We start from the raw sequence: 27,726 nt of genomic DNA, 5'->3' as shown, positions 1-27,726 counted from the left end.
CCCCATACGTGCATACTCACAGAGCTGCACACACACATGCACACACATGCCCACACACATGCATACACACACGCATACACATGCACACACATGCATACACACGCCTGCCCCATACGTGCATACTCACAGAGCTGCACACACACCCGCACACATGTGCATACACACATTCCTACACACAAGTTCCCACAAACACTTCTGCACGCACACGTGTACACACATACACTTGCATACACGTTTGCACACACAAGGTATGATTGTTACCAAGCTGAGCAAACCATTTGCCCTTTATTTTTGAGATAGCCCTGGAACGTGATCTCATGTGGACTCTGATTAACAGGAGAGTGATGGACCATGTCTCAGGCTTGGTTAATATTGACTCACAATCTTCCCTTGGTGGGAGGGGGCCCCTGGCTGGGTCCCACCTGGCAGGGCATGAATGGCGGTACCTGGTGAGGATTTATTCTCGTGTTTATGATGGGACTTTCCAGCGAGCATCCTCATTGGGCCGTGCAGAGCATTTGTAAGAGATTGCAGAGGCGGGGGTCTTGCAGGGCTCTGGAGTCCTGGTTCCACCTGGCCAGGTCACTCCCGCTCGGAACTGGCAGCTGCTGGTGCTTACGGTTTGTTCATTCATCCCCTTGAGGCTTTTCAAACATAAACGGAGTTACGCTGTATTATTGTTATGAGACTCTCTACTTGGAAAGTCTGTGTTTTCTACCTGGAAGTTCTTGGTGTATTTCTTTATGGGTTTGTGGATCTACCTGTTTTTTTCCTACAACTTTCTAGGTGAAGAATGTTCTAGAATGCATTCCCACTGTCCCTTATTTTAGAACATTTATGGTGCCTCCGGGTTTTCTCTTTTTTGTTGTGTTTTCCTTCCGGTATTTTTCCTGTTATATATTTTATACACACACGCAAGGCGTTCTATAGGGCAGTCTTAAAGAGTCGAATTGTTTGGCCATGGGATGCACGGATTAGACACTTGTGTAGATTCTGCCAAGTCATCCAAAGTGTTTGCAAAAGTTAAGCCTCACCTCATAGGGTGCGGGGCCGCTCCCCCTCCTCCTCACCACTCCGATGAGCAGAGGGGCCCCCTGGGGACCTTCCCCGGGCACGTCCCCAGTCCCCTGGGAGCCGAGCCTCTGAGCCTGTTCCTTTGGAGCCTGTCTGTGTTGCCGACCCACAAACCGCTTTCTCTCTTTCCGCCTGCAGGATAGCTGTGCCAGAGTGCTGCTCTTCCGGGGCGGGAACAAGGAACAGAAGAACCACAACAGCCAGACTCCGTTCCAGGTGGGGGGCTCGCAGAGCCAGCATCCCCTGCGTGTGCGCGGTCGCGGGAGGCCACGCGGGGTTCCGCGTGGACCCGTGTGTTGGACGTGAGGCGGGCCCGTCTCACCGGGGACGTCGCCTGCGTTCGGAGGCTGTGTGCTCCTGGCGCCATCCCTACTTCGTGCTGGAGCTGCTGACACATTTCAGTCAGTTGTTCCCTGCAGCGACTCGTCTTTGTGGGGTGTTGGAGAAGGCAGCTCTGGAAAAGCCTTCATGAGTCTGTTTTGGGGTGGCGGCCTGTCATCTCTGGCACCCCCATGGGGCCTGTGGTCCCTGAGTGGAGGGGAGCAACCCTGGACCAGTGTCGGTCGGCAAGGTGCTCCACGGCGGGGTGGGGGGGGTGCAAAGCTGCCGTCCTAATTATGTTTAAATTGTGGTAGAATGCATATCACACAACGTTGACCATTTCGACCACTTCCAAGGGTGCATTTCAGTGGCCGTAAGAACATTCCCGATGTTGTGCAAGCATCACTACTGTGTGAATTGCCTCACCCCCAAACAAAACCCTGCGCCCCCCCACTCATCAGCCATTGCTCCCCACTCTCCCCCACCCCCGAGGCCCCTGCAACCACTGATCCACTGTCTGTCTGTGGCTTTGCCTGTTCTGCGGGCATTTCATGGAAAAGGAGCCGCACCACATGTGACCTTCAGTGTCCAGCTGCATTCTCTCAGCAGATCAGTTTCAAGGGTTGTCCATGTGGTGGCACGTGCCAGGGCTCCGTCCCTCTTGACCGAGTAAAATCCCATCACGCGGACACGGGGCTCATCTGATTTCGATGCAGCTGACCGGATGGTTTAGGGTCATGCGTTTTTTGGCTGATGCGTTAAGTTATGGCAAACACTGTCCGCTAATCTCCACTTGACTGAAAATCTAAGTGACTGTCATTTTTATTTGGAAGTAATTTTTGCATCTTCTTGAGCCAAGAGAGATCTTTAATTCAGAACTGACACACATGGATGGTTTTCCTAATACTCTTCTGAGGCATTACTAATAAGTACACGTTTGATGTCTTGAAAATGAACCAGTTTAATTGAAACACTGGGCAGAACATCTTATAACCACCATTAAAAGTTCACTTAGTTCGCTCATTGCGGTGGGCCTGGATTGTGGTTTTGAATCTCATGGCTTTCAGGTGGTTAGAGCAAAATGGGAATATTTCGCAGAGGTGACTTTCTGGTTTGTTCATGGGTCTAGAAAGACTGCGGTTACTCTCTGGGAAAATGTCTTCTTGCCAGTGGTGATTAGAGGGAGCCGTGGCACCATCCACTTCTTTGTGGCCATGTCTGCCCCTTTGGGCTTTGCTGTGGCTTGGTGGTAGTCTTTGTTTAAAGATTTCCTTTGCCACCAAATTATGCATGTCGTTGGTCCTCTTTTTTTTTTTTTTTTAAGTCAAAACATTGTTTAAATTGCTTAAAAAGGACAGCTGATGCCTTTGATCCTTGGGTAATGCAAAAGAGCCCTTTCTGGCTCTCTGGGGCAATGCCTTGTGACCGCCACCTGGCGCTCCAGGGACACAGCCTTGCAGGGCATCCGGGACAGATGGCACATAGGTGGCCTCCCTGTTGGTCCGTCCTGCTAAACCGTCACCCCAGGCAGTGATCCCCTGGCACGGGGCAGTCCTACGGGAGTCCTGGCAGGATGCCTTGTACACGCTCCCAGCCCACTCCAGTGCAAGGCTGTCTGTCCTAAGTGCCCAAATGGTTCTGGAAGACGGTTATGCAAAATGCAGTTGAATGATAGGACTTTGTGCCCTGCGAAGGTTGCTTATGGAACAGGTGGGATCAGAGCCTGGGGTGCCTGCTCTGCATGCCCAGATGCACTCCACTGACTTGGGGAGCTGGTTCCGTCCCTCTCATCTCCCGCCTTCTCGTGCTGCAATGATACGGAGATGTGATCCAGCCCGCGGATCCCCACCTGCGAAGTGCCCGGCTCTCATTCTCGTCACAGCGCCCGCCTCCCGGTTATGGAAGAAGAGTTCCTTCCCGTTGAGTGTGTGGGGGAATGATGGCTTGCTGTGCTGTTTAAGGGGATCAGAAGTGCTCCGTGCAAAACGCTCATGATCCTCGGCTGCTGTTCTAAGAAATCTTGGACCGTTTCACGAGTTCATCTGGCCAAACATTTGCTTAATGATTTCATCCAAATGCTGAAGCAGCAGCATCAGCAACACTTCGGGACTTGAGAGAAAATGCAAATACGCAGCCCCCAGCCTCCCAGTCCCACTGAGTCAGAAGCTCAAGGGCAGGGCTTTGTGCTCTGGGTTTTGAGAAGCCGCCTAGAAATCCTGGTGCCTGCAGGGGCTTGAGAATCCCAGAGAGATGATTTTTAAGGAGAAGTGGGGGAGGAGGAGAAGCTCTTACATTGTTACTTGGGTGTGTATTAGGCAGGGATGCTGATGGCGGGGATTGCCTTGGTCAGCTCACCGGCCACAGCAGAAAACCACAGGCCGCGCAGAGTAAACAACAGACGTTTATTTCTCGAAGTTTTAGAGGCCAGAAGTGTAAGGTCAGGGAGCCAACAAATGTAGTTTCTGGTGAGGCCTGTCTTCGTGGCTAATAGATGGTGAACTACTCACTGGCCTTTCCTCTGTGCACACGGTGGTGGGGGGGGTGTTTTCTGCTGTCCCATCCTCTCCTCGTAGAAACAATTCCATCTGTTGGGGCCCCACCCGTATGACCACATGTAACCGTAATCACCTCCCTAAAAGCCCTATCTCCAAATACCAATGTATTGGGGGTTACAATTTCACCATTTGAATTTGGTGGGGGGAGGGGGGACAAATTCAACCCATAAAGTGATGATGGTGATGGTGGTGATAGTGAAGAAAATGAAGGTGATGGTGGTGGTGATGATGATGAATCTTTCCTGGCGCACAGAATTTTAAAGCTCACAAATGTTCTTCTGAATGTTCTCATTTGATGTTCGACAACCCAGTGAGGTAGGCATTTTTATTCCTAATTTACAGGCAAAATGGAATTCTAGAGAGATGGATGCATGGGAATGCAAAATAAGTTAGTGGCCGAGTCTGTGGTCTCCAGGCCTCCTGACCTCCTGTCCAGCGCTCTGGGGTCTGGAGTGAAGGAGACACTTCCCTCTTACAGGTACCATGTCTTGCATCCTGGCATGGAGTGAACGACATCAGGGATCCTTTGTGCTTTGGATTGCTCAGTCAAGGGAACAAAGAAAAAAACCAAATGTATCTTGATTGTGAAATTAGAGAGGAAAGAAGTCTGAAGGCGTAGAAAGTCTGTGTGAAGGTGGAGTGCAGGCAGCCAGGGAGAGAGAACAGCGTGGTGGCTGGTTTGCTGGGCGAGCTTGGCGAGGCGCACCCAGCCATCTAATCGGACCCTAGTGTGTGTGTGGGGGGCTGTGAAGGTGTCTTGCAGATGCAGTTAACGTCTACAGCCAGGGGACTTAGAGTAAAGGAGGTTAACCCTCCCTAGTAATGTGGATGGCTCTCCTCTAATCAGTGGGAAGCCTTAAAAAAAAAACAACAAAAAAAAAAACACGTTTCCCAGGGAAGACAAAATTCGGGCTCAAGACTGTAATATAGAAAGCCTGCCCAAGGGGCGCCTGGGGGGCTCAGTCGTTAAGTGTCTGCCTTCGGCTCAGGTCATGATCGCAGGGTCCTGGGATCGAGCCCCGCATCGGGCTCCCTGCTCGGCGGGGAGCCTGCTTCTCCCTCTCCCCCTCCCCCTGCTTGTGTTCCCTCTCTCGCTGTGTCTCTCTCTGTCAAATAAATAAATAAATCTTTAAAAAAAAAAAAAAGAAAGAAAGCCTGCCCGAGTTCCCAGCTTGCCGGCCTGTCCTACAAATTGTGGACTTGCCAGCCCCCACAGTCGCACAGGCTAGTTCCTTAAAATAGTATCTTAATTGTGTATACACACACACACACACACACATGCGTGTCCTGCTGGTCTGTTCCCCGCAGACCTCGGGCTGACACTCAGGCGAATGATGAATCCTTCCTCCCCCCCCGAGAGGGGCTTCCGTGGTGTCTTCAGCACCCGGCGTGCGTGCGGGGAGAGGCGGCCTTTCTCCCCACATGTGTCACGGTTGTCTTGTCCCCCACCGTGTTCAGCAGCTGCCGCTCAGACGTCTAGATGCAGAGAAGCGCGGGGGATGGGGAGAAGGGGACATGGAGGGAGAGGCCTTCCGGAGGGCTGGTGTCCGGTGCTCATGGGAGGAAGTGGGAGGGCGGTGTGGGCGGGACTGGGGAAGGTGGTGCACAGTGGCCGTGGCGTGGCCTGCCTTTCAGTGGGCGCAGCTCTCTGCCCCGCCCGCCACGGAGCCTTCCTCCTGGGGCTCCTCCCACGGCTCGTGCTCCCGCTGGACCCCGTGTTCCTCCTCAACCACCAAGCTGGACATACAAGCAGGAGAAAGGCCAAAGCAGGAAACGAGGAATTGAGTTTTAAATCCCAGGGCTGTGGCTGCCCCGGGGGCAGATCCCCATAAGTTCCATCCCGATGGCTCTCTGTGTCTTCAAGCTCTTCGCTCTGTGATTCACTCGATGGTTCCGGCCTGTGGCCTTGCATGGCCCCTGGGGGAGCCCTGAGCTCATGAAAGTGACCTTGTTTCTTTTCTGAAGCCGAGGCTGTCGTCCTTCAGACCCCGCGTCTCGTGTACCTGGCATGGAGCTCCCATCGAGCTCACTCATTCCACGGTGTAGACAGGAGTGGATCCGTCCTTCAGTTCGAGACGGTGTGATGAGCACCCTGCTGAAGACCGCGTGCTGTCTGTGCTGATCGTGCTCTCACTGAAGCAGCTGCTCCTGGGCTGGGGGCCGGGCCGGCGGCAAAGGCAGTCTGACGTTGTAGGCACGTCTGGTCTGGTTTTGCACGTTCTCTGGGAAACTGCGTAAACACACGCAGAGGGAACCTCTGTTCCTGGTTCCCTCCGGGCACTTTTCTGAATCTGTTTCTTTGTTGAGCGACTCAACACACAAACTGCTTGCTGGTGGCTCGTGTCATTGAAATCCACGTGGATTTTAGAGCAGGGTCCAGACGGTTTCATTTCTCCATGACCTCACGCTCCGTGCTGACGTTGTGAGCCTGGGCCCGGTCCCAGGATCTCTCCCGTTGTGCCGTCTTCCATGCTGTAAGTGATGGGAGTGGACATGGGGAGGTTGCAAAGTTAGCGTAAGACGGCATTAAATGCACACTCATACAGACACACAGAGGGGCCACGTGACCACGGAGGCAGTGCTGAGGGGCCCGGACACAGCCCCGGGGACTCCTGGAGCCCCCAGCAGCTGGGGGAGCAGGAAGGTCCCTCCCCAGCACCTCTGGAGCGAGCTCACCACTGCCCACACCTGGGTTTCAGACTTTTGGCCTCCAGGTGGGGGAAGGATCAGTTCCTGTTGCTGTGAGCCACTCGCCCCGGGACCCTCAGGCAGCCCCTTCCAAACCTTTGCAATGGGGATAATTACAGCAGTTAAGGGGTGTAGGGGGTGGGGATCAGGACTCCACGGGGGAGGCCTGACGGTTCTGTGGGTGTGGCCTGCTGTCATCAGCAGCGCGGAACAGGCTGGCCTGGGAGCCAGGGAGCAGGGCTGGAGCCGCAGCCGAGGGTCGCGGGAGACATGCCCGGGGATGCCACACCTGGGGACGTCGGACGCTCGAGGCTTCCCTCTCATTCCTCACCCCCACTGCGCATGTTCTGGGGGAAGCAGCACTGGGACCCTCGAAGATGATGGCGGGTTTGTCGGTTTCGTCTCAGCCCTGGCTGTGGTGAGCAGTGAAAAATTTTATATTTTTCTGTCCAACCAGATTCTGTTTTTGTCTTTTCTTCTTGCGGTGTGTCTGTCCGGCGCGTTCAACAGTAGCTCACCGAGGCAGGACCTGGGTGCCGTGGGTACCTGCCTCCCACATTGTGACCCGCTGACCCTCTGGCAGGCACACAGGACACCTGCTCTCACTTACCCTGGGGCTGGAATCAGCTACTGTTTGATCTCACCCCAGAGCTTTTGACTGTGGCCTGCCCAGGGTTTTTAAAAAATGAAATTCTTTGCCAACATTTAAATGTCCAGGGATTTCAGACTTTCAGCTTCCCTTGAAAAATTAGGAAAGGCAGCCTTTGTGCGAGTTGGCATTTGAGTTGGATTGGGGACCCCAGGCCTACCCCTTGGGGAAGGTGTAGGCTTTCCATCTGCCACGGCCCCCCGCACCCCTCCCTGCTCACCCTGGCCCAACTCGTCCACTCTGTGGCCTGGCTGGTCTCCCCCCTCCACGCCCTGCAGCCTGTCACCCCTGCGTAGGATGAGGAGTTGGGCAAGCCATTCGTTTACATATACCTTCTTTTTAAGTTTTTCTGTAAGTCTTATCTGGGATTCAGACTCTGTGTTCCATAGAAACAAGCACGTGGAAGTTGTGTTTCTGGATTAGGGTCTAGGGACCTGGGTAACTAGAAATGTTTGGGTGGAACACTGTGCATATCTGTGATGAGACTAATGGGGTTTCAAGTTCATTATTTCAAGCAGCACACAGAGTTCTCCGTAAGAGCCACACTCTGTTTTGGGTGCTGGGGAAACACGTCGGTGAGGAACACAACACCCCTATTCTCGCGGGGTACACGCCAGCCAGACTGATAATTCATAAGGAAAGAGATAAACACGTAACAGGTCAGGGTTGGTGAATAACCTGAAGGACAGTGAAGCAGGGAGAGGGGTGGAGAGAAATGGGGGAGGGTCTTTCATGACGGGAACCTCACATGGCCTTGGACACTGAGCAGAGACGGAGGAAAAGGCAGGGAGAAAGTGGGCCATGCACATCCCTGGGGGGAGCCTTCCAGGGTCTGGAACCAGCACATGCAAAGGCCCTGGGGTCAGAGTGTGCCTGGTGTGTTTGAAGAGCAGCAAGGAAACCCGTGGGCCGGGAATCAGGGATGGGCGCCCCTGAGAATGCACCACAGGCACCTGGCGGGAGGACAAGGGGGCCCAGCCTCCTGCCCAGGGGACATTCAGCCAAGGCCAGGGTGGGGCCCAGAGGGGTCTGTCAGCAGGTGCCGCTCTCCCTTAGCTGAGAGAGGCTCGTGAGCACCTTCGGCCAGTTTGTAAACACGCAGGAGACATGGTCAGCAGTCCTCAGCACCAGGAAGTGGAGAAGAAGGAGGTCAAGAGAATTAGGGAACTGAGAAGCAGATGGGCACATGACAAGTGCCCTGATAGTGCGGGGAAAACCCCCCCACCTGCCTTCAGTGGAAAGAGCTGGGGGCCAGCCAGATCTCATGGAGGCCAGGCTCCACCATGTTGAGGATGCAGATGGGGCTGGAACTGGGAGCACTGGTTAAATGTGCTGTGACCTGCCAGGCCCGTATGACCCGGCTTGTGGGGATCTCACCGACCTCACACCTCCTGAGTCCCTCTCCTGGCTTGCTCTCTCTGCTCCAGATGCCCGGACATCCGGCTTTTTCTCAGGCACACCAAACACGTTCCTGCCCGAGGGCCTTTGCACTTGCTGTCACCCCTGGGCATGGAACCCTTACCCTGAGTGTGCCGTGATTCATCCCCCCCTGTGAACGCAGCCTGCGGGGCCTCCTGCTGGCCAGAGCAGCCCACCCCCAGAGCCTCCATTCTGTGGGCAGGTGCTTCTGATGGAAACTGGGGCTGGCTCGAAACCCCAGCATGAAAGGGAGACACTCAACAAGCAGGAATCGAGGTGCTGGACAGAACCTGAGAAACTCAGAGCCCAGAAGGGAACTTAAAGACTACATACACCATCCTCAGTGCAAGAAGGGAGGAGACCGCGTGTGTGCCGTGGGGCGTTCGAGGGGCTCTTGGAAGTTATTAATGACATAGCCGACCTCTGACAGCTGCAGCCTGAGGAGATGGGCAAGAGAAATTCAAGGAGTCACCACCACCTGCGCCCAACATCTGAATGATGGAATTTCCAGAGGAAGCAGGAAAAAGAGAAGAAATTAGCAGAGAGGTTATTCGAGACAATGCCACCCACCAGGACGCAAGATGCCCGATCAAAAAGGCCCCTGACTTTCCGGGATGACACGGGAACCAAGGCCACGGCCAGGACAGGGCTCACGAGAGCCCAGAACTTTGGGAATAAAAATAAAAACATGATTCTTAAGTCTCAAGAGAGAAAAGCCAGTTTCCTCATCAAAGATCGGGGGTCAGGGGCACCTGGGTGGCTCAGTCGTTAAGCGTCTGCCTTCGGCTCCGGTCATGATCCCGGGGTCCTGGGATCGAGTCCCGCATCGGGCTCCCTGCTCGGCGGGAAGCCTGCTTCTCCCTCTCCCACTCCCCCTGCTTGTGTTCCCTCTCTCGCTGTGTCAAATAAATAAATAAAATCTTAAAAAAAACCCAAAAGATCGGGGGGCAAACATTCCAGCAGCAGCACGGGAAGCTCGTCCACCTCGAATTGAGTCCTTCCTCTGAAACTCTGAGGGAAGAGCCCTGTGAGCCCCTATTCCAGGAACCCTTGCGAGCCTCCCGTGCACGCGGCTGGAGGATGCGCCCCCCAACCCCGGCCTGGCGCGAGCCCAGAGCACCAGCCTGGTGGGCGCCGAGGGGTGGGCGGCGCCGGGACAGGTGGCACCTGGACACAAAGGACACGGGTGGCCCCGTGTGTTTGCCCTGGAGGGGACACGTGCTCTGTTCAAGTGACACCTCTGTCAGAACGTGGGGATGAATTAATTACAGGTACCCCGAAAAGCAGATGTTAAAACACGGCTATTACTCAAGGGAAATGCAGTCCTAGTTGGCTGGCTCTCGGCCTGCAGATGAGGCGTAGACGGTCATGGTGAACCGTGGGCCTGGGCGTGGCTGGGGCACTTGCTGCCAGCGCTGAGTCGCACAGAACGGGCAGCTTCGCCTCAGACATTTACCCTCACGGGTCTGGAGGCCGGAGGCCCGAGATCCCAGTGCCAGCCCATTCGGTGGCTGCCGAGGGCCCGCCTCCTGGCTCCCGGACGCCGTGTCCTCTCGTGGCCTTGCCTCCACGTGTGCGTGCGGGACCGAGAGTTCTGCCCCTCCTCCTCTCACCAGGGCACAGATCCCGTTGCGGGGCCCACCTCATGACCTCATCCGACCCTGCCCTCCTCCCAAAGGCCCCACCTCCGAGTGCCATCCATGGGGGGTGCACTTCAACACGGCAATTTGGGGGAAATTTGTCTCCAGCTTCTAGGGCTCCAGGGGGCCCTGAGGTGTGGCCGTGCCCCTCCAGCTGCCGCCTCCATGCTCACGGTGCCCCTCCTCTGTATTCAATTCTCCTTCTGCCTCTTTCTTCTAAGGACATCTGTGGTTATGTTTAGGCCCCACCCGGACAACCCTGGACAGTGTCCCCATCTCAGGATCATCAACTTCATCACGTCTGCAGACACCCTTCTTGGCCACATAAGGTCATGTATTCACAGGCTCCAAGGGTTTCAGTTGTGATGTCTTTTGGGGGCAGTTATTCTGCCCACCCTAAGAGGGAAGGACAGTAGCCAGGCAGAGGAGAGGGTTCTGGGTAGGGGTTCACCATTCCCTCTGCCTGGAGCCTCCCTCCCCCACCCCGCTTGGCTGGTCCTGTTCACTGCTGTCCCTCTGGGAAGCTCAAGGCCCCTCCCTGAAGGGGGTGTTCAGAGGATACCCTCACCCCACATCATCCTGGTCTCCCAGGGTCTCCATCTGTCTCACCTAACCTTTGTTTCTGTTACCCCTTGAGGTACTGTGAGTGTTAGTTTTAGGGACATGCCCTTCCTTGGGGAGGGAATGCTGTTCCAACCAAACCCCAGAGCAGTAACTACATGGATGACATTCATGAAGTTCACCTGCCTCTGCCTACCCACTCAGTGTGGTTCAGCCTCTGAGCATCCCCTCCAGGCTTATGGAGACATACCTGGGACAGCCCATCAGTGATGTTGGGAACCTGTCCTAAGGCCCCCAAGCTGTGCTCCCACCCGGACCTCAGCAGAATGACCGAGTCTGGACCAATCCAACTGTGCCCCCTAGGACGCTGGGACTGAGCCAGGGTCAGAAAGAACTCTCTGGCAACCCAGATGCTGGGGGAGCAAAGGGGGGCCAGGGCAGGGCACGTTGAATGGAGGAACGAAGAGGTGATGTGCATTAGGAGACAGTAAGAGGGACAGACATGCACGCACATACATGCATGCACACATGCACATAACGTGCATGCACGTGCATACACATACACACTCGCACAAGCACACACGTACATACACGTGGCCAACGCAGAGTGCGGCTCCCAAAGGTCCCCTGGCTTCTGAGAGGTGCGGCCATACATCCTACACTAGGTTTTCATGAGATTCTCTCCCCAAACTGCCTTTTTGGTTGACCCAACAAGTGGGTTTGTGTTCCTGAAATACAGTCAGCTCCTGAGTTGAACAGGGACAGCGCTGTGTCGTGGCCCAGACTTGGTTTCCCTAAGTCCTGCCTTCCCCGTCATGCTTGCCTGCCTCTTCGGTGCCCACAGTGGGAGACACGTGCATCCTCTGAGCAGCTCCTCAGCACCAGGCTCGCTGGGGCTGAGGGTCAGTAACATCCCCACTCACAGCCCAGGCACAGAACTTGGGTCACGTGCCAGGGTCACAGTCATACCCAGTCCCAGGACCAAGTCCGTGGGGCCAAAAGGAAGCCATTTTCAAGAATGTTCTGGTGCCTGGGTCGTCCATGGCACGCAGGCTCACCCAGCTCCCTGGGCCCTGAGGAGGTTGTAGGGTCGGAGAGACAGCAGGGGACAGATGATGACGTGGCCTCCCGTCCCCCGTCTGAAGCCCATCTGGGTGGGAGGCGGGCCTCATTCAGGCACTGAGGCACCAAGCAGGGTCCGCCCAGGTGGGTCCTCAATAGAGCCAGTCCGCAGTTCTCAGTGAAAGGTTTTGGGGTTTCTGTTTGGTTCTGATTTTTTGGGCATGTATTCTGCCACTTGACTTAGGGACTTGTATATGACGTTTGTGCTCTCCATTACTCTAGTTCTCCTCTCCGTTTGGATGCCTCTGGGTATCTGCTGTTGGGTGATTTTCAGCTTTCCTCCTGGGCATAAGCAGCATCGATCCCATGACTTGACTGAAGCCCAGAGTCCCTCCGGCCGGTGTCTTAGCTTGTCCGGGGTTGCCTAGTGTCATGTTCCAGCGCCAGGTGGAGAACCGGGGCTTGGGCAGCCTGGGGTGCCTGTCTCCTGCTACAAATCCCAGGCTCCCAATTTAAATGCTGCAGCTACCAGCAGCATTTCCAGAAAGGGCAGGCTGATCGAGAAATCCCAGGAAGGAAAGGGACCCCGAGGAGCTGGTTGCAATGAGGAATGACGTTTCTTCCACGATGTTCAGTGCTGACTGAGTCATGTCAGGGACCTCCGGTGGGCGCCAGTGTAATTTGCCCACCATTTGGGGTCTTCACTGTGTTCACTTGCTCACAGCCTGGCCCCTTCTCTGTAGGAGACCGTATGGGGGGGGGGCAGATAGGTCCATGGAGGTGGGGATGCCCTGCCATCGCTGACCTGGCCAGCTCACTCTCTCTCTCTCTCTTTCTCTCTTGCTGAGAACTGAGAACTGTTTCCACTGTGGTTTCCACCTGCCGGCGTGCTCACTAGAAGCCACGGGATTGCCAGCAAAATAGAGAAATCTATAGCAAAGACAAGCACGCAGTGGTCATACTCCTTTTGTCTGTTGCTTTAAAGGTAGTTGGAGGCTCTCAGTTGGTGTTAGTAGAGGGATTCTTCTCCATCATTTTTTTTTTAACGTTTAAGAATAGGCTCTAGAGAGTTGGCATTTAAAGAACGCTGTTTATTCACGAGGGAGAAGTCTCTGCCTGCTGCGACATTAGGAAGGCCACATTGGTCTCAATTAGGGCAAGACCTCACCCCTCAGGGTCCAGGAGCGAGGCCAACGGGTGGGCCAGCTGGTGCTGCTGGGAGGGGGTGTGGGCCCGAGTGGGACGCCGCAGGCTTTCCATGGTAGGAGCTCCAAATCCCAGCTTTATTAAGAGCCATTCATAATACGGGGTCTGGCTTAAGACACCTGTTAGCGTTACAAAGAAAGACCTCAGGATGAAGTTTTGCTGTGCTTTCCAGAATTTGGAGTTTGCCAAGCATTCTCGAGCCTCCTTCTCCCAGAGGGCTTACTTGTCTTGGAAAGGCATCGTCTAGGGCAGAGTCTGTGTGTCATTTATCTCTCAGTTGAAGCCAAGCGCCCTGCTCAGGGCCTGGCACAGAGTAGGTGTGCTTGTCCATGCAATAAAAGGGTAAAGTGTAAGTTCACATCCTCGTGGCCAGATGGAACAGAACCGGCCGTGGCCTTAGATTTTAGGGTGTTGGAAACGTGGGTGACCTTCTGGGATGGATTCGGGATGGCTCCGTGGGTTCTCTGAGCCCAGGGCCCTGGCTCTGATTCCTGCTTTGGCTCCCAGCTAGCCACGGAATCGGGTCTGCACACTCATTTAAGACTCCGTCCCTCGGTCTGTGAAACGGGATAATAGACCCAGCGGTCTGACTGGAGAATACAGGGGAAAGGGAATAGGGTGGTTAGCACAGGCTGCTCCAGCCCCCTCCCAGGTCCACACTGGGGCTCCATTGCTCCGTTTTAAAGCTCTGCCCCTGGCCAGATGCAGGCAGCTCAAGAACGGAAAGTTCTAGAAGTTAAGCCTACTTGTTCCGATGACTGGTCCTGGTCTCCTTAGTGACTTGTCCTCTTCAGACCTCACATTGCTCATCTGGGGACGGTTCTGCCCATCGTGGGGAGCTCTTGTGACCATGGCAGGACGCCTACCCATCAGCATGTACTGTGTAATCTGCTCTGCCCGTAGCTGAGCCCCCTCTCCGCTCCTGGTTCTCTAGAGCCAACGGGCTCTCGTGGGACCCCCCGTGGGCTCTCTGGAAAGCACAGGGGACCGCTTGGCGCCCACCCGTGCAACACAGACTTCCCACAAATGCCATGTGTCCCCAGGCAGGAGGCCCCACGTTGAGATTCTTACTGCTGGGGAACCACCCTTTACCTGGGGGGTACCTGTGAGGGTTCCCCTTCCGGCCACTTGGCCCCTGGCACTCACCTGAGGTCCCAGGTTCAGTGGCCGTCCAGCGAGTACTTACCTGAAGCCTGCTGTGTGTCCGTGAGTCCCGAGGACGGGACACGCGCAGGACCAGCCCCCACTCTCACCGGGCGCCCACAGCGGCTCCCTCGGAAGGTCGTGCCACCCACCACTCGGTGACGGCTGTGTCCCACCTGTTCTCGGGGGCTCTCTGCTCACCTGTCACAGCTGTCATCAGCTGCGTTTGAAACCATAAGAGCTCCCCACGGTGGGCAGAACTGTCCCCAGATGAGCAGTGTGAGGTCTGAAGAGTTTTCCCCAGTGTTCGGAAGGCGTGTCGGCAGCCTCTTCCATCACTGGGCACATAAAACCGCGAGCATCATGCATGCGTGCTGTCTTATATCTGATAAAATACGGTTGCAACAGGGGTGCTAAGCACCAGGTGAGCCTATTTGGGGGTTGCATCATCTGGGGCCCAGCAGGCTTCCTGGGAGCAGCGCCTCATCTGACGTCTGAATGCTGAGTAACTTTGCTCAGACGCGTGCAGGTGGGTGGGAAGGGTCCCTTCTCAGGCTGGGAACCCTGTGCTCAGAGGTCGCATAGTGAACAGGTGTGGGCGGTGTGGGAAGCAGAGCGAGAAGGGGGAGGGGAGGCTGGCCCGATGCACGCGGCCCTCGCAACCTGCGGCAGGGAGGGCCACAGACAGACCCTCGATCTGCAGTAGGAAGCGAGCATCTGTGGGGTATGTTTGTTATTTCACGTTTGCTTTTTAAAAATCGTGGTAAAATACACATATCCGATGTTGCCAGATCTTGCTTTTCAAGAGAATTTAGAAATTCGTTTTTTTTTCAATCATGGTAAAATTTACATAATGTAGACATTACCACCTTAACTATTTTAGGTGCAGAGTTCAGGAGCATTGAGTACATTCACACTGTTGTGCAGCCGTCCTCACCATCTGTCTCCAGAGCTTTCCATCTTCCCAAACTGAAGTCCTGTCCCCCTGAGACACGGAGCCCCATCCCTCCCCCGGCCCTGGCACCCACCATCCACTCTCCGTCCCTGTGAATCTGGAGACTCTAGAGACCTCATATGAGCAGAATCTTACAATATATGTCCTTTTGTGTCTGGCTTATTTCACTGAGCATCGTGTCCCCAGAGTCCATCTGCGTTGGAGCAGGTGTCAGAATGTCCGTACTTTCTAAGGCTGAGTGACAGTCAGTGTGTGGACGGGCCACGTCTTGTTTTTCCCTTTGTCCGTGGATGGACCCTTGGGCGCTCCCATTGCATGGCTGCCGTGAATAATGCTGCCGTGAACGTGGGTGAGCGGGTGGTTCTCCAAGCCCTGCCTTCGCCTCTCTGTGGACACCTCGGCAGTGGGCTTGCGGGGCCACGTGGAAAGTCTGTGGTTCATTTTCTAGGGAACCGCGTGCTGTCTTCCGCAGCGGCTGCCCCACGTCACGTTATCCTCGAGCCGTGCCCAGGGCTCTGCACTTCCTCGCCAGCCCTTGTTTCTGCTTCGGTTTATGTGTTTGCCGTCCTCCTGGGCGTAAGGTGGCACACTGTGTGTTTTTAAAGAGTTTTGTCTGTGTGGCAACCGCCAGGACAACATTGTAAGGGAAACACGGGCACCCCTGCCCTCCAGCTGGTGTCCCCCATGTGGGTGTGGGGTCTTTGAGGGTCTGGCGGACTCTCCACTTCCTCTGACCTTGGCTCTGCTCTGTCCCAGCACAAGACGGAACGCTCAGGAGAGGGTGCTGCTCACAGCCTGGGAAGGGGAGGCGTGGCAGCCTGACTTGGGAAAGTGGCTCTGGTTAGTGGAAACCAGAACTGGTTTCCTGGAAATGGGCCCAGAGCCAGCGATGGGGGTCCCGCCTGCCATGGGGTGCATTTCTCTATGTCTGTGGTCCCCCTGGCCAGGACAGCACAGACGTGGAACCCAGCAGGACCCTGTTGCTGCTGTCGTTAATTGAATTTGAAGAGTCCTTATTCATCCCGTTTCTGGAGCGTCTGAGATGGGGCCTCGCTTCCTACAGGCCACGGTTTAAGAGAAGAACTAGTCCATCTGGAAATTAGGATTTCCTGTGACCCTTGTGAGAGACAATGACTCTGTTTGCTCAAAGGAACTTGGTCTTCGTCGTGAAGGTGTCCATCGGCAAGGCAGAACCAACACTTTTGCCCAGAACTGGGTGTCCCCAAAATGTTTTCTTTTCTTCCAAGAACATCACGGTTTCTGCTGGAAGAAGACATTTTTGGTGGAAGATACGGTGTCAGACAGATTATGGTAATTCTAAGAAGTTTCGAGTGGGCTTATGGAAATGGCTAATAAATATTGCCTACAGAGACTCAAAGTTTTTTAGAACAGCAGTATTTGTTATGCTAATTTTGACTTGCCAGGATTTCTACAGGCTTGAAGGAAAATGGATGATGTTTTTCATTCTTTCTTTAAAATGTTAGCAGGGTGATTTTTCCCTTTGGAAAAATAATCGGGGTAGTTGAGAGTGTGTATCTGTGCAGACGAGGTGGACCCACCAGCAGACGGTGGTTGTCAAAATCGGGGACCCATGCAGTGACACTGTGGTAGCCAGCAGCTGACCCTTAACAGAGGGGCATGTCAGGACTTCTCTTCTTCCGTCGGGAGGGCTAGGTGAGGTCTAAAGATGACCCAGAAAACACTGCCCCTGGCCACCGGTGACAATGTCCCCACCTGGAAAAAGCTCACAAACCAATGATCGTTCTGCATCTCCGTCCCCTCATCCTGACTTGCCGTGGCCAAGCGGACAGCTCCGACTGGGGTCCAAGCAGCCCATACGGTGTCCCTCTAAGCCGTGGGAGGGGAGTGGCAGTGGCCCCTGAACTCGATTTCCAAGGGCTCTGTGCTTAAGTGTTTCTTTAAAACAGCTTTATTAAGACATAATTCCTACCGTGCAACTCCCCCATGGAACGTGTACAGTTAACTGGTTTGGGGTGTATTCATAGATTCGAGCAACCACCACTACCGTCAACGTTAGAACACTTTCATCCCCCAAAAGAAACCCTTCCACCATCATCCGCCGACCTGACCCCAGGACCTGACGTCCATGGACCTACTTCCCGTCTCCGTGGATTTCTCTCTTTCGTATAAATGGAGTCTACACTACATGGCCTTCTGGGATGGGCTTCTCTTGCTCAGCATACTGTTTTTGAGGCTCGTCTACACTGTAGCAGGTGTCCATGCTTTGTGCCTTTCCATGGTGGAATATAATTTGATCGTGTGTAATCAGCTGATGGCTTCTTTACGTTCTTGCTATTTCAGAATGCATTTAGAACAGCAAAATCAGCTTCCGCAGCCAGTCATCTTGTCCCAGGCATGGTGGTGATTTGGGAGTGGTTCCAGTTGGGCATCCCACACTAGCCAGGTGGGGTACCTGAGAAAGAGCTGGAGTAACATGCAATAATAATGACTAGCACTTGTTACGTGCATGAGTCAGCTCAGCCTAGGTTATGTGTGGTAACAAACATCCCCACCCTTTCACTGGCTTCCAGCCATCTAGTGACAACACCAGAAAAATTGGTCCCAGTTTCGTCTCTGTCCAGGACCCAGGCCGAAGAGACCTGGCTCTTTAGGCTGAGACGGCAGGGAGCAGGCAGAGCCAGAGTCAGTGGGGCAGGGAAGAATCCACTTCCCTTCCACCAGGAGGCCCTACTACTACTCACAGGCCATGGGGAGGGCTGTCTAAGCCTCGTCCGGGCAGAGGTAGAATGACTGGAGCCCGGAAAACACAACATCAGGGGCTGGCAAATTTGGACTGCATTTGGCCTATTGTCTTATCTCTGTAAATAAAGTTTTATTGGAACACTGCTGCGCCCATTTGTTTGTGTTTTCTCCGTGGTTGCTCTTGAGCGACAGTGGCAGAGTTGAGCAGACGCTGTAGAGACCGTGTGGCCCGCGACGCTGCAGATCTTTACTCTCTGGCACTCACCTCCGCTCTCCATCCCTGCCAGCATCCTCGTCACCTTCCTTGTCACCATCCCGGTGCCTCTTAGGTGGTACGGACAGCTTGCTTCTCTGTAGTGAGCACGGTCAACTGCTTTCTTTGTTGTGGGGGCCAAGGAGAGGCCCCCTAATGATGTCTACATCCTGATCACCCAAACCCATGCTTTTGTTCCCTTTTGTGGCAGGAGGCACTTCTCAGGTGTGATTCAGGTAAGGGTCTTGACATGGCAGGTGGTCCTGGACTCCCTAGGTGGTCTCTTGTCATTCACGAGGGGCAGGAGGGGCAGAGTGAGAGGAGACATGGCGAAGGAAGCGTAGGTCAGAGCGGCTGATGGATGGTGCTGGGCTGCTGTCCTCGTGGACCCAGGAGGGGCTGTGCGCCCAGGAACACGGTGCCACAGGAGGCTGGAAAAGGCCAGGTAACTGATTCTCCCCCAGAGCTTCACAAGAAACCAGCCCTGATGTCGCCTTGATTTTAGGACTTCTGGCTCTGGAACCGCCAGGTACTAAATGTGCGTTGATGTAAGCTGCTGCGTCTGTCCTTCATTATAGTGGCCCTGGGACACTTGCACTCCCGTCCCAGCCACTGAGTCCCCATGGCAGCCCCTGAGACAAAGCCTGTCCTTACCCTGTGTCAGAGATGAGACCACAGTGACGCTGAGCACCCTTCTTGGGGCCAAGCCCAGCACAAGCGCTGGCGTCCTGCCCTCGATGATGCTGTCAGACTTTTCCACAAAAACACACTTCCTTATTATGATACGCGCTAATGAACGATGACCGCATGTGCACATGCTGGAAGGCACACAGATTAAAGGAATGGCAGGTCTTGTGCACATTGCATTCTCGTGGGTGTCGCTCTTACCCTGTTTTTCTAGAAGCTTCGTCTGAGCTCTCACTCTGCAGGTCTGTGTCCGCCTCGGAGTCTTGTTAGAATTGATCTGTGTGCATGTCCTCCAGCCCCACCCACCCAGGAGGTACTGGCTGTCACTCTTGGTCACCCGCACCGCCTGGCAGCTCGTCTTCCCCTCCCTTCTCTGGCACAGGCCTGGTGGGGGCTGGAAGCTGGTCCTACTGCCCGTCTGGCTTCAGGGCCGCTGGCTGAATCTTGCCCTCCAGCACTGCCCACCTTACCAGTCCTGTGATGTGTTTCTTCCTTGGTCCCGATTCTGCCCTGTGAGTGCTTTTTGGGGAAATCTGGTTCCTCCTCGAGAAAAGAGCATCTCTGACGCTCCGCCGTCTCGGCAATCAATCAGCCTCAAAGCAAATGCCCTCACTGTACTCCACGCACCGTCTCTCCATTCCAAGCCCTGGGACCCTATCTCATGGTCCAGATGAAAACCAGCAGGAGATCATGCAGGAGCATTCTGCAAGAAGGCCCTTTTCGGGGTGAGGGTTGCCCTGACAACCACCCTCCATTTCCCATCTCAGCAAACGTACCTTAGGCTGCCAAGCACAAGCCCTTGATCAATGCCTGGTCAGCGCTGAGAACTCTTCTTCACTGAATTCGGCTTGCGGACCGGTCGACCAGCTGTCTCAGACCTCTCCCTTCAAAGAGACCACCAGCCTTTCCTTCTAAACATCTTTGGGTCACGGGGTGGAAGGGAGAGTTCTGTGATTCCTGGAGTCTCTCCTAAAAGTGACAAAGGAATTGTGGAATCTGAGCCATCTTCCGAGGGGGCAGCAGGTGTTATAACATCTGGGAATCTGGACATGTGATTCATGGTGCTGAAAGGTCTCAAAGGCCACCTGGACCATGCCTGTGTCTTATTGGCAGTTATCATGTCCTCATGATCTTGGCTTCCCTTGCTTGAACCCCTTCAGAGATGGGGAACTCATCACTTCCCAAGGGGGTCTGCTCCCTTAGGTTCTCTTCCTTGCGTTGACTTGCAGTGCTTCTCCTACTTTGGCCCAAATCCACAGGACGAGCCCACTCCATCCGGTCTAACCGCTCTTGAGCCAGGCGGTGAAATGACCCAGAGCACAGAACAGGAGGGAAGGCTGACACGGGGCTCCACGGGGCATTTAACGGTGAGATCTTTTCTGAAGATGGAGTTCGGAATCTTCATGAATATTTAAATGGAATTCAGAGTCAGTGCTCCGGGATTCTTACTCATTTTAACACTGTGGGAAGCATTACTGTTTATAAAATAGGTACAAAGACTCTTTTGTCTCCATGTGTTTCTTCTGAGTCTGTTTTGTATTCTGGGCTCTTATTTTTTTTTTAAACGGAGAAGCTAACATCTTGAGATGTCTCAACAAGCGTATGATGTGTGCCTGCCTCCCTCCCTCCGTACCCGGCAGCAGAAGATTCTAACCACTGGTTCACCTTTCTGTCTCCAGCGGGTGGGGACGGACCAACCAGGAGACAGACGAGGGCCTCGTGATTAGTGGTAGAAAGTGAGGATCGCCTCTTCTTGTTAATGTGGCCAGACAAGGGGATTCTGCAAACCCCTCTGGCCTGTCACGTTATTTGTAGGCGCAGCATTTGTGAATTTGCCAGCTCACAAATTTATTTGTAACCCCAAAATAAAACCTTGCAGCTTGTTTTTTCTCCTTTTTCTTTCTTTTTTTTTTTTTGCATTTCTGTGTTTTGTTGGTGTTTAACTGCTTAAAACAGCCCCGAGGCATAGTGCTGAAGAGCTAGGTAGTGATGCTGAGCACAGGAACAGGCCTTAGGGAGAAAAAGTGTGTGTCTGCTAAGCTTCGTCCAGGCACGAGCCACAGCCCTGCTTCTGTGAGGTCAGTGTCGGTGAGCAAACCGTATGTATTAAACCAGGTGTCCTTGCACACCCATCAAGCCAGCTGTGTGTCCATCACTTGGTGGGGACCTAGCCCTGTGTCTCCCCTAGGACCACCTGTTCAGGAGTCTCTAAATCAGCATTCACAGTGCCTTTATAGGACAAAGCTACTGCGAACAAGGAGGGCAGAGAGAGAGAGAGTGAGTGAGTGAGCGAGCATGCACACAAGCGGGAAGGGCAGAGGGAGAGGGAGAGAGAGAATCCCAAGCAGACTCCCCACTGAGTGTGGAGCCTGATGCAGGGCTCGATCTCACAACCTTGAGAGCGTGACCTGAGCCAAAACCCAGAGTCGGACGCTTCACTGACTGTGCCACCCAGGTGCCCCTCAGATGGTGGGTTTGCTTTTTACATTTCAACCCTAACATGGGCATGACGCTCTGAGGGAGAAATGACCTGCCTCAGTGTGTTTTTTTTCTACTAGGTTTTAAGTATCTGGCCCTAGCAAAGGCACATTTCAAGATTTCTGCTGGTGTTGATGGCAGGTGCACGGGGTGGGGCTCGGATCCTAGAAGAGACCCAAGGACATGTTTTATGAACATGCGGTTTCCTTACCAGGCACCCTGAAGATTTCCAGGCGGTTCCCACAGCCATCAGGCATCTCATGTACAAGGTTTAAAAGGCCTTTCTTCACTCTGATGGGTGGTCTTTAACAAAATGCATGTGTTTCTTAGCTCAGCGTCTGTGTAGCAGGATACTTTTGAAGTATTTATTCCATAAAGTCACTGATGAAATGTGTCATGTATTTATCCATTGCCTTCTTTGACAGAAACAGCTTCGGGCTGCTGATTCATGCAGATATAAATAGTGGCCCACCGCGAAACCCCACACACCTTCCCTCTGTGGTGCAAACTGTCGTTCTGGAGCAGGCTTTCTACGTTTCCTTGCCAGTGGCGGGGCGGCGCTGAGGGTAACCGCTGGGGTGGGCAGGGTGTTCGATTCCGTTTGCCGAGAAGCTGCCCCCCGCGCGCTGGGATGGCGGTGGGGCCGGAGGGTCCAGCTGACCTTGTAGGATTGGGGGCGGGCAATGGCCAGAGAACAGAAACCACAGAAGACGCTGTGTCTGGGTACTCAGAGCATTGAATCCGGGGGGAGACATAAGCCGGACCCCAGAGTTGCTTGTTACAGGTGCCATGTTTCAAAGGAGACCGTGGCCTCCCCGTAAGGCAGTCCTACGTGAAGGCTCCAATCGGAAGGAAAAAAAGACCATGAAAGAGAAAGAGACGTGATGTCCGGCGTCCTCACCAGAATCTCAAGGAGGAAAAGCTGGTCTATAGTGACACTGTCTCGGTGTAACTTCCTGGCCTGGCCGCCCACTGAAGCCTCTGGGTGGATAGAAAATGCTTCAGATGTGAAGTCAGGGGTCTCAGCCGCACTGTTCCGGGGGGGAATGGGAGGGGTGCTGAGCCTAGCACCTCTGAAAGCAAGCATTTCCCAGCGGCACCCAGGATCTGGCATCCCTTCCCCGTGATGACGGTGTCGTCTTTGTAACCAGCAGCCCCACTGCGGGTGGACACAGGGCTCACTGCTGCGTCTCGGGGCCCCTGCTGAATGGCCCCCAGCCAGTGACAGATGGGTCTGCCTCCTCGTAGGCTGGGTGCCCAAGGCTGGAAGGAAAGAGGAGCTGCCGAGTGAAGCCAGTCGGGGTTCAAACACAATGCTCAAGAATGGGGGTGAGCGCCGGGGATGCGGGCAGCCACCCGAGTGGGAGAAACGCACCAAAACCTGATAGGTCCTCACTCTCAAACCCGAAACCTTTGCCCAGGAGCTCGGGGGACCCTCAGGCCCTGCTGCCGCCTTTCTCCTCTGACATCTGATGGCTCACACCACCCGTTGGTACCTGTTGACTCCTTGGTATGAAGATTGCCCATTGGGTTTTGCCTGTTTTGGGGATTGGGTTTGGGCCTCTTTATTATCGGTTTATACCAATATAATAGGTATTGTAACTCTTAGCAGCCATAGAGTGCAGATTTCTCTTTCAAATTCATCCTTTCTTTTAGTTTTGCTTATAATTTAGAAAGCATAGGGAGATTTTATTGTAATTTGTTTATTTTTACATCACCAACTCAGCTTTCTCCGCTTCATCTCCCGGCTTTGATGACACATTTAGAAATTTATACATACACATATCAGTGCCCTCCATCACTGGCTCCTCTGTTTCCCATTTGCAGATGGCAAGATCTCATCCTTTTTTTTGTGGCTGAGTAACATTCCATTGCCTGTGTGTGTGTGTGTACGTGTACGTGTATATATGTATCTTAATCCATTTATCCATCAATGGACACTGAGTTGCTTCCATGTCTTGGTTATTTAAAATAATGCTACAATAAACAGAGAGGTGCATATATCTTTTCGGATTAGTGTTTTCATTTTCTTTGGGTAAATACCCAGTAGTGCGAAGACTGGATCATAGGGTATTTCTTTTTTTAATTTTTTGAGGAACCTCCATTCTGTCTTCCGCAGCAGCTGCACCAGCTTGCATTCCCACCAAGTGTGCACGAGGGTTCCCCTTTCTTCACATCCTCGCCAACACTTGTTGTTTCTTGTCTTTCTGATTCTAGCCATTCTGACAGGTGTCAGGTGATAGCTCATTGGGTTTTGATTTGCATTTCTTTGATGATCAGTGATGATGAGCATCTTCTCATGTGTCTGTTGCCCATCTGTATGTCTTCTCTAGCGAAATGGCTATCTAGGTCCTCTGCCCATTTTGATTGGATTGTTTAAGTTCTTCATATATTTAGAATATTAACCCCTTATCAATTATATACTTACAAATATCTTCTCCCATTCAGTATGTTGTCTGTTTGTTTTGTTGATTTCCTTCTCTGTAAAAAAGCTTCTTATTTTGGTGTGGTCCCAACAGTTTATTTTTGCTTTTGTTTCCCTTGCCTCAGGGGACAGATCCATAAATGTGTTGCTAAGACTGATGTCCAAGAGATTACAGGCTGCGTTTTCTCTTAGGGTTTTTATGGTTTCAGGCTGCACGTTTAGGTCTTTAATGGATTCTTTTTTAGGTGTTCCAATTCTCTGGTGAAATTATCCATCTTTTCAGATATTTTGTTTTTCCTTTATTTTCTGGAAGATATTAATTATTGTAAAGTTCTTTTTTTTTTTTAAAGATTTTATTTATTCATTTGAGACACAGAGATACAGAGAGAGAGAGCATGAGCAGGGAGAGAGGCAGAGGGAGAAGGAGAAGCAGGCTCCCTGCTGAGCCAGGAGCCCGATGTGGGGCTCGATCCCAGGACCCTGGAATCATGACCTGAGCTGAAGGCAGATGCTTAACCATCTGAGCCACCCAGGCGCCCCGATTATTGTAAAGTTCTTAACCACTCACGCAAGTGTCTGCACTATCCGTGGGTCTGTTTCTGTTGACTGGGTTTTCTCTTTGTTTTCCAACACCTGGCACTGTCCCTGGGAATGATGAGTGATTGTTTATAGAATGCCGGGCATGGCATGTATTTAAAAAATTATAGAGACTCCAGATTTGCTTTCAGAGAGGATCACCCTATCTTGCACTAGGTAGATAGTCGGGGGCTGGTTGCAGATGGGGCTGAGCCAAGGCTGGGTTGGTTTTGTGAGGATTCATTCCAGCCCAGTTTGCTCCTTCTCCCATAGTGGGGCCCTAAGATGCTCTCAGCTGAGCATCTGCTGTGCTCACTGTGCCCCTCTGCCTGATGGGCCCTGCACTCCAGTGCTCACACCTCGCTCCTTAGCCTTCTGTCCCTCCCAGGTTCAGAGTCCCCTAAAAAATGTTTGTCTTGAAGGGAAAAACAGCTAAATGTCTCATTCAGTGTTCCACTCTTCCTTCCCACCCAGACTTTGGCCCTTCGGGTCTGCAGTTTTGACTGTTCACTAGCCCTGCCTTATGCTAAACACTCCGCTGATTTTTCTGCACCCAGCAGGGATCAGCCTGGGGTTCCCAGCCCTTTTCCTGAGTTGGGAATGTGCACATGATCCCAGGGAAAAACAGCTGTGGGATGTGAGCTCCTCTCTTCACTCTGGCCCCGCACGGTGGGTCTTAGTGGTAGCTAAGCTCAACAGACATGCCTGTTGTCTTTGTTTATCCTGCTCTGTTCTTCTTGGGGACGCGATCACCTGTCTCTAGCCACTTCATCACACCTATCTGTGCTCAGTGGAGGCTTTTCCAGATCATTTCCTAATAAGCCTTTTGAGCATGACCTCATCATCATGGACGGCTTCCATATTTTCTGGCATGACAAGAGTTTGCATGCTCCTGGAGCAAATTTCTTGCTCAGACTTGGAAGCGACCATTTTTCCAGGGAAGCCTCATTCCTTTTCACACCAAGTGGTTTTAGGAGCTACATTCTAAGTGCAAGCGGTCTTATTTTAAAGATGATGTACATGGTAAGTCATCTCAGTGTTGCCTGTAGTAATTCAGGACAAGGATTTTGCCAAACCTTGATCCTGCTTCTGTGTCTCCTTTCAAACGTGCTGAACCCTCAGGTCTCCGTCCGCCGTGCTGCGGTTCTCCTGGTTTATTCCCTTGCGCACATGCAAAATTTTCCCAGTCATAATGCCAACACCTCCACCAGCAATGTGATGCTTGGATGGTTTAAGTTATGTTTGTCATCGGAGTAGATCCCCTTAGGGATGTGCAATGAAGTCTGTGTTTGGAAGTCATTTGGAATCATTTTTCTCTATTTGTTTATGCCACCAGCTCTATGTGCATTTAGGTTCATTTTGTTTAATTTTACTTCTGATTTGTAACAACCGCTTTTTAGATTTAAAAAATTTTTATAGATATATAAACTATCTGCATCATTCTGAAGTCAAATCTATAAAACAAAGGAAACATGAAGAAGTCACCATTTCTCCCTCTCCTTCCTAGTCTCTTGTTGTTTTTTTTTTTTGTAAAGATTTATTTATTTGAGAGAGAGAGCATGTGAGCGAGCGGGGGGAGGGGCGGAGGGAGAGAGAAACCCAAGCAAATTCCCTGCTGAGCGTGGAGCCCAATGCAGGGCTTGACCCCACAACCCTGAGATCATGACCTGAGCGGAAACCAGGAGTCAGACGCTTAACCGACCGAGCCTCCCAGGCTCCTCCTTAGTCTCATCTTTCCTCCCCTTAGGTACTAATGTTTTTAAACGTACTCTTCCATTGTTTATAGAGACTACTCTTCAAAAATAAGAGTTCTTATAGTAGAAGCTGCCATTTCTCGAGGGCTTGTGTATCGGGCCGTGCTAATTACTCTGCACACACTAGCTCCCTGTAATTGCCAGGTTACCGTGAGGAAGGGTCTGTTATCACTGCTGCAGACGAGGAAGCCGAGGCTCAGGGATGTGCAGCGACAGGGCCGAAGCCACACAGCGCGTACGCACGAGGAGCATGGCCGCTCGGCTCCGTTCTCTGTAGCTTTGCGCACTGTCAGGTACCAAGTGCTGGTTGGTTGCTTTTGGTGAATAATTTTAAAAGTATCCACGTAGACTTCTGCACGTCTTCTCCGATCCCTCCTGAGCTGACAGAGCTGCCCGGTTGTCCGTGGCTTGGACAAGAAGCTAGGAGTGGGTGGTGGCCTTGGGACTCGGGACACGATGTACCGTGGGACCGGCGCCACTGGCCCCCTCTTACGGGGCAGGAAAGCCGCGAGCGCGTGTGAGGAGCAGCGTCGGACTCTTGTCCCCGGAGGGCGCCGGTGCGGGAGCCCCGGCGGGGAGGTGCTGGTGCCCTTTCTGCCCGGAGCCCCGCCCCAGAGCAGCGGTTGAGGCTGTGGCATTGATTTCTCCGCGCTGGCTCGGCTCTTGTCCCTGCGGGCGAGTGGGTGCGGCTGCTGTAGCAACCTCCTCTCCTGGTCCTGATACCGAAACGGTGCCAAACGTGGGCTGCTCGCAGACGCTCACCTGGCAGCTTCCTGGCACCCAGGGGCCGCCGAGCCCACGTGTCACTGGCAGCGCGCTGGGGCGGCGGACCGTGTGCGGGACCGAGAGGTGCCCCCCGCCCCCCCGGACAGCCCTGGCTGCAGCGCTGCGTGGCGGCCTTTCTCGGTCACCCGCCCCCGCCCTCGCTTTCCCAGTTTCTGTTTCCTAATGAAAATGAAGCAAAGCGACCCGAAGTAGCTCAGGCCCGGCCCCCGGGGCTCCAGGCCGGGAGGCGTAGCAATGGAGTGTCTGCTGCTGGGGGGCAGGTGTGTGGCCGCACGCCCCGCCTGCCGGGGGCCCCGTGTGTCCCGTGTGTCCCGCGTGTCCCGCGTACCTCGCCCCGGCTGCCGGCCCTGGCTGGGTGCGCGGGCGGGCTCGAGGGGAGCCCCTGCCATCGTGCGCTCGGCCGCGTCCTCGATCGGAGGTGCTCGCCGCAGGAAGGGCGGGGGTACCGCGTGCCATCTCAGGGACGGTGGATCACTGTATCATCACCCTCCCAGAATTCGGGAGGTCATGGCTACGGCCTGCCGTGCCGCCTCGTGAAAGCTGGCTCGGGAGGGACCGGGCAGCGCGTGTGTGCGGATGTGCGTGTGTGTGTGCAGCCGAGGCAGGATTTAGCGGTTCTGCTCTCCACCAGCTTTGCGTTCTGGAAGCGCCAGGGGATTTTCTTCCTCCATCCACTCTGACCACGTGACGGGTCAGCAGGGCTCGTGTGTTCCAGCTCCCACCATCCTTTGACCTGACCTGGAGCCGCACCCCTGAGTACTACCCCCAGG

General features: G+C 53.6%; 1 protein-coding gene across 1 annotated transcript in view; it reads left to right on the top strand.

The window, feature by feature from the left end:
- Positions 1 to 27,726, top strand: part of SHANK2 (SH3 and multiple ankyrin repeat domains 2) — a 480,608-nt gene that overhangs the window by 114,124 nt on the left and 338,758 nt on the right. Inside the window, exon 10 of the mRNA XM_035013495.1 lies at positions 1,213 to 1,290. Within this exon, the coding sequence (XP_034869386.1) occupies positions 1,213 to 1,290 (78 nt within the window). The remainder of the gene's footprint in view (positions 1 to 1,212; positions 1,291 to 27,726) is intronic.

Source organism: Mirounga leonina, unplaced genomic scaffold, assembly GCF_011800145.1.
Source record: "Mirounga leonina isolate KUSES-001 unplaced genomic scaffold, KU_Mleo_1.0 Mir_166, whole genome shotgun sequence".
NCBI classification, from domain to species: Eukaryota; Metazoa; Chordata; class Mammalia; order Carnivora; family Phocidae; genus Mirounga; species Mirounga leonina.
This window is presented reverse-complemented; position numbering and strand designations above follow the sequence as displayed.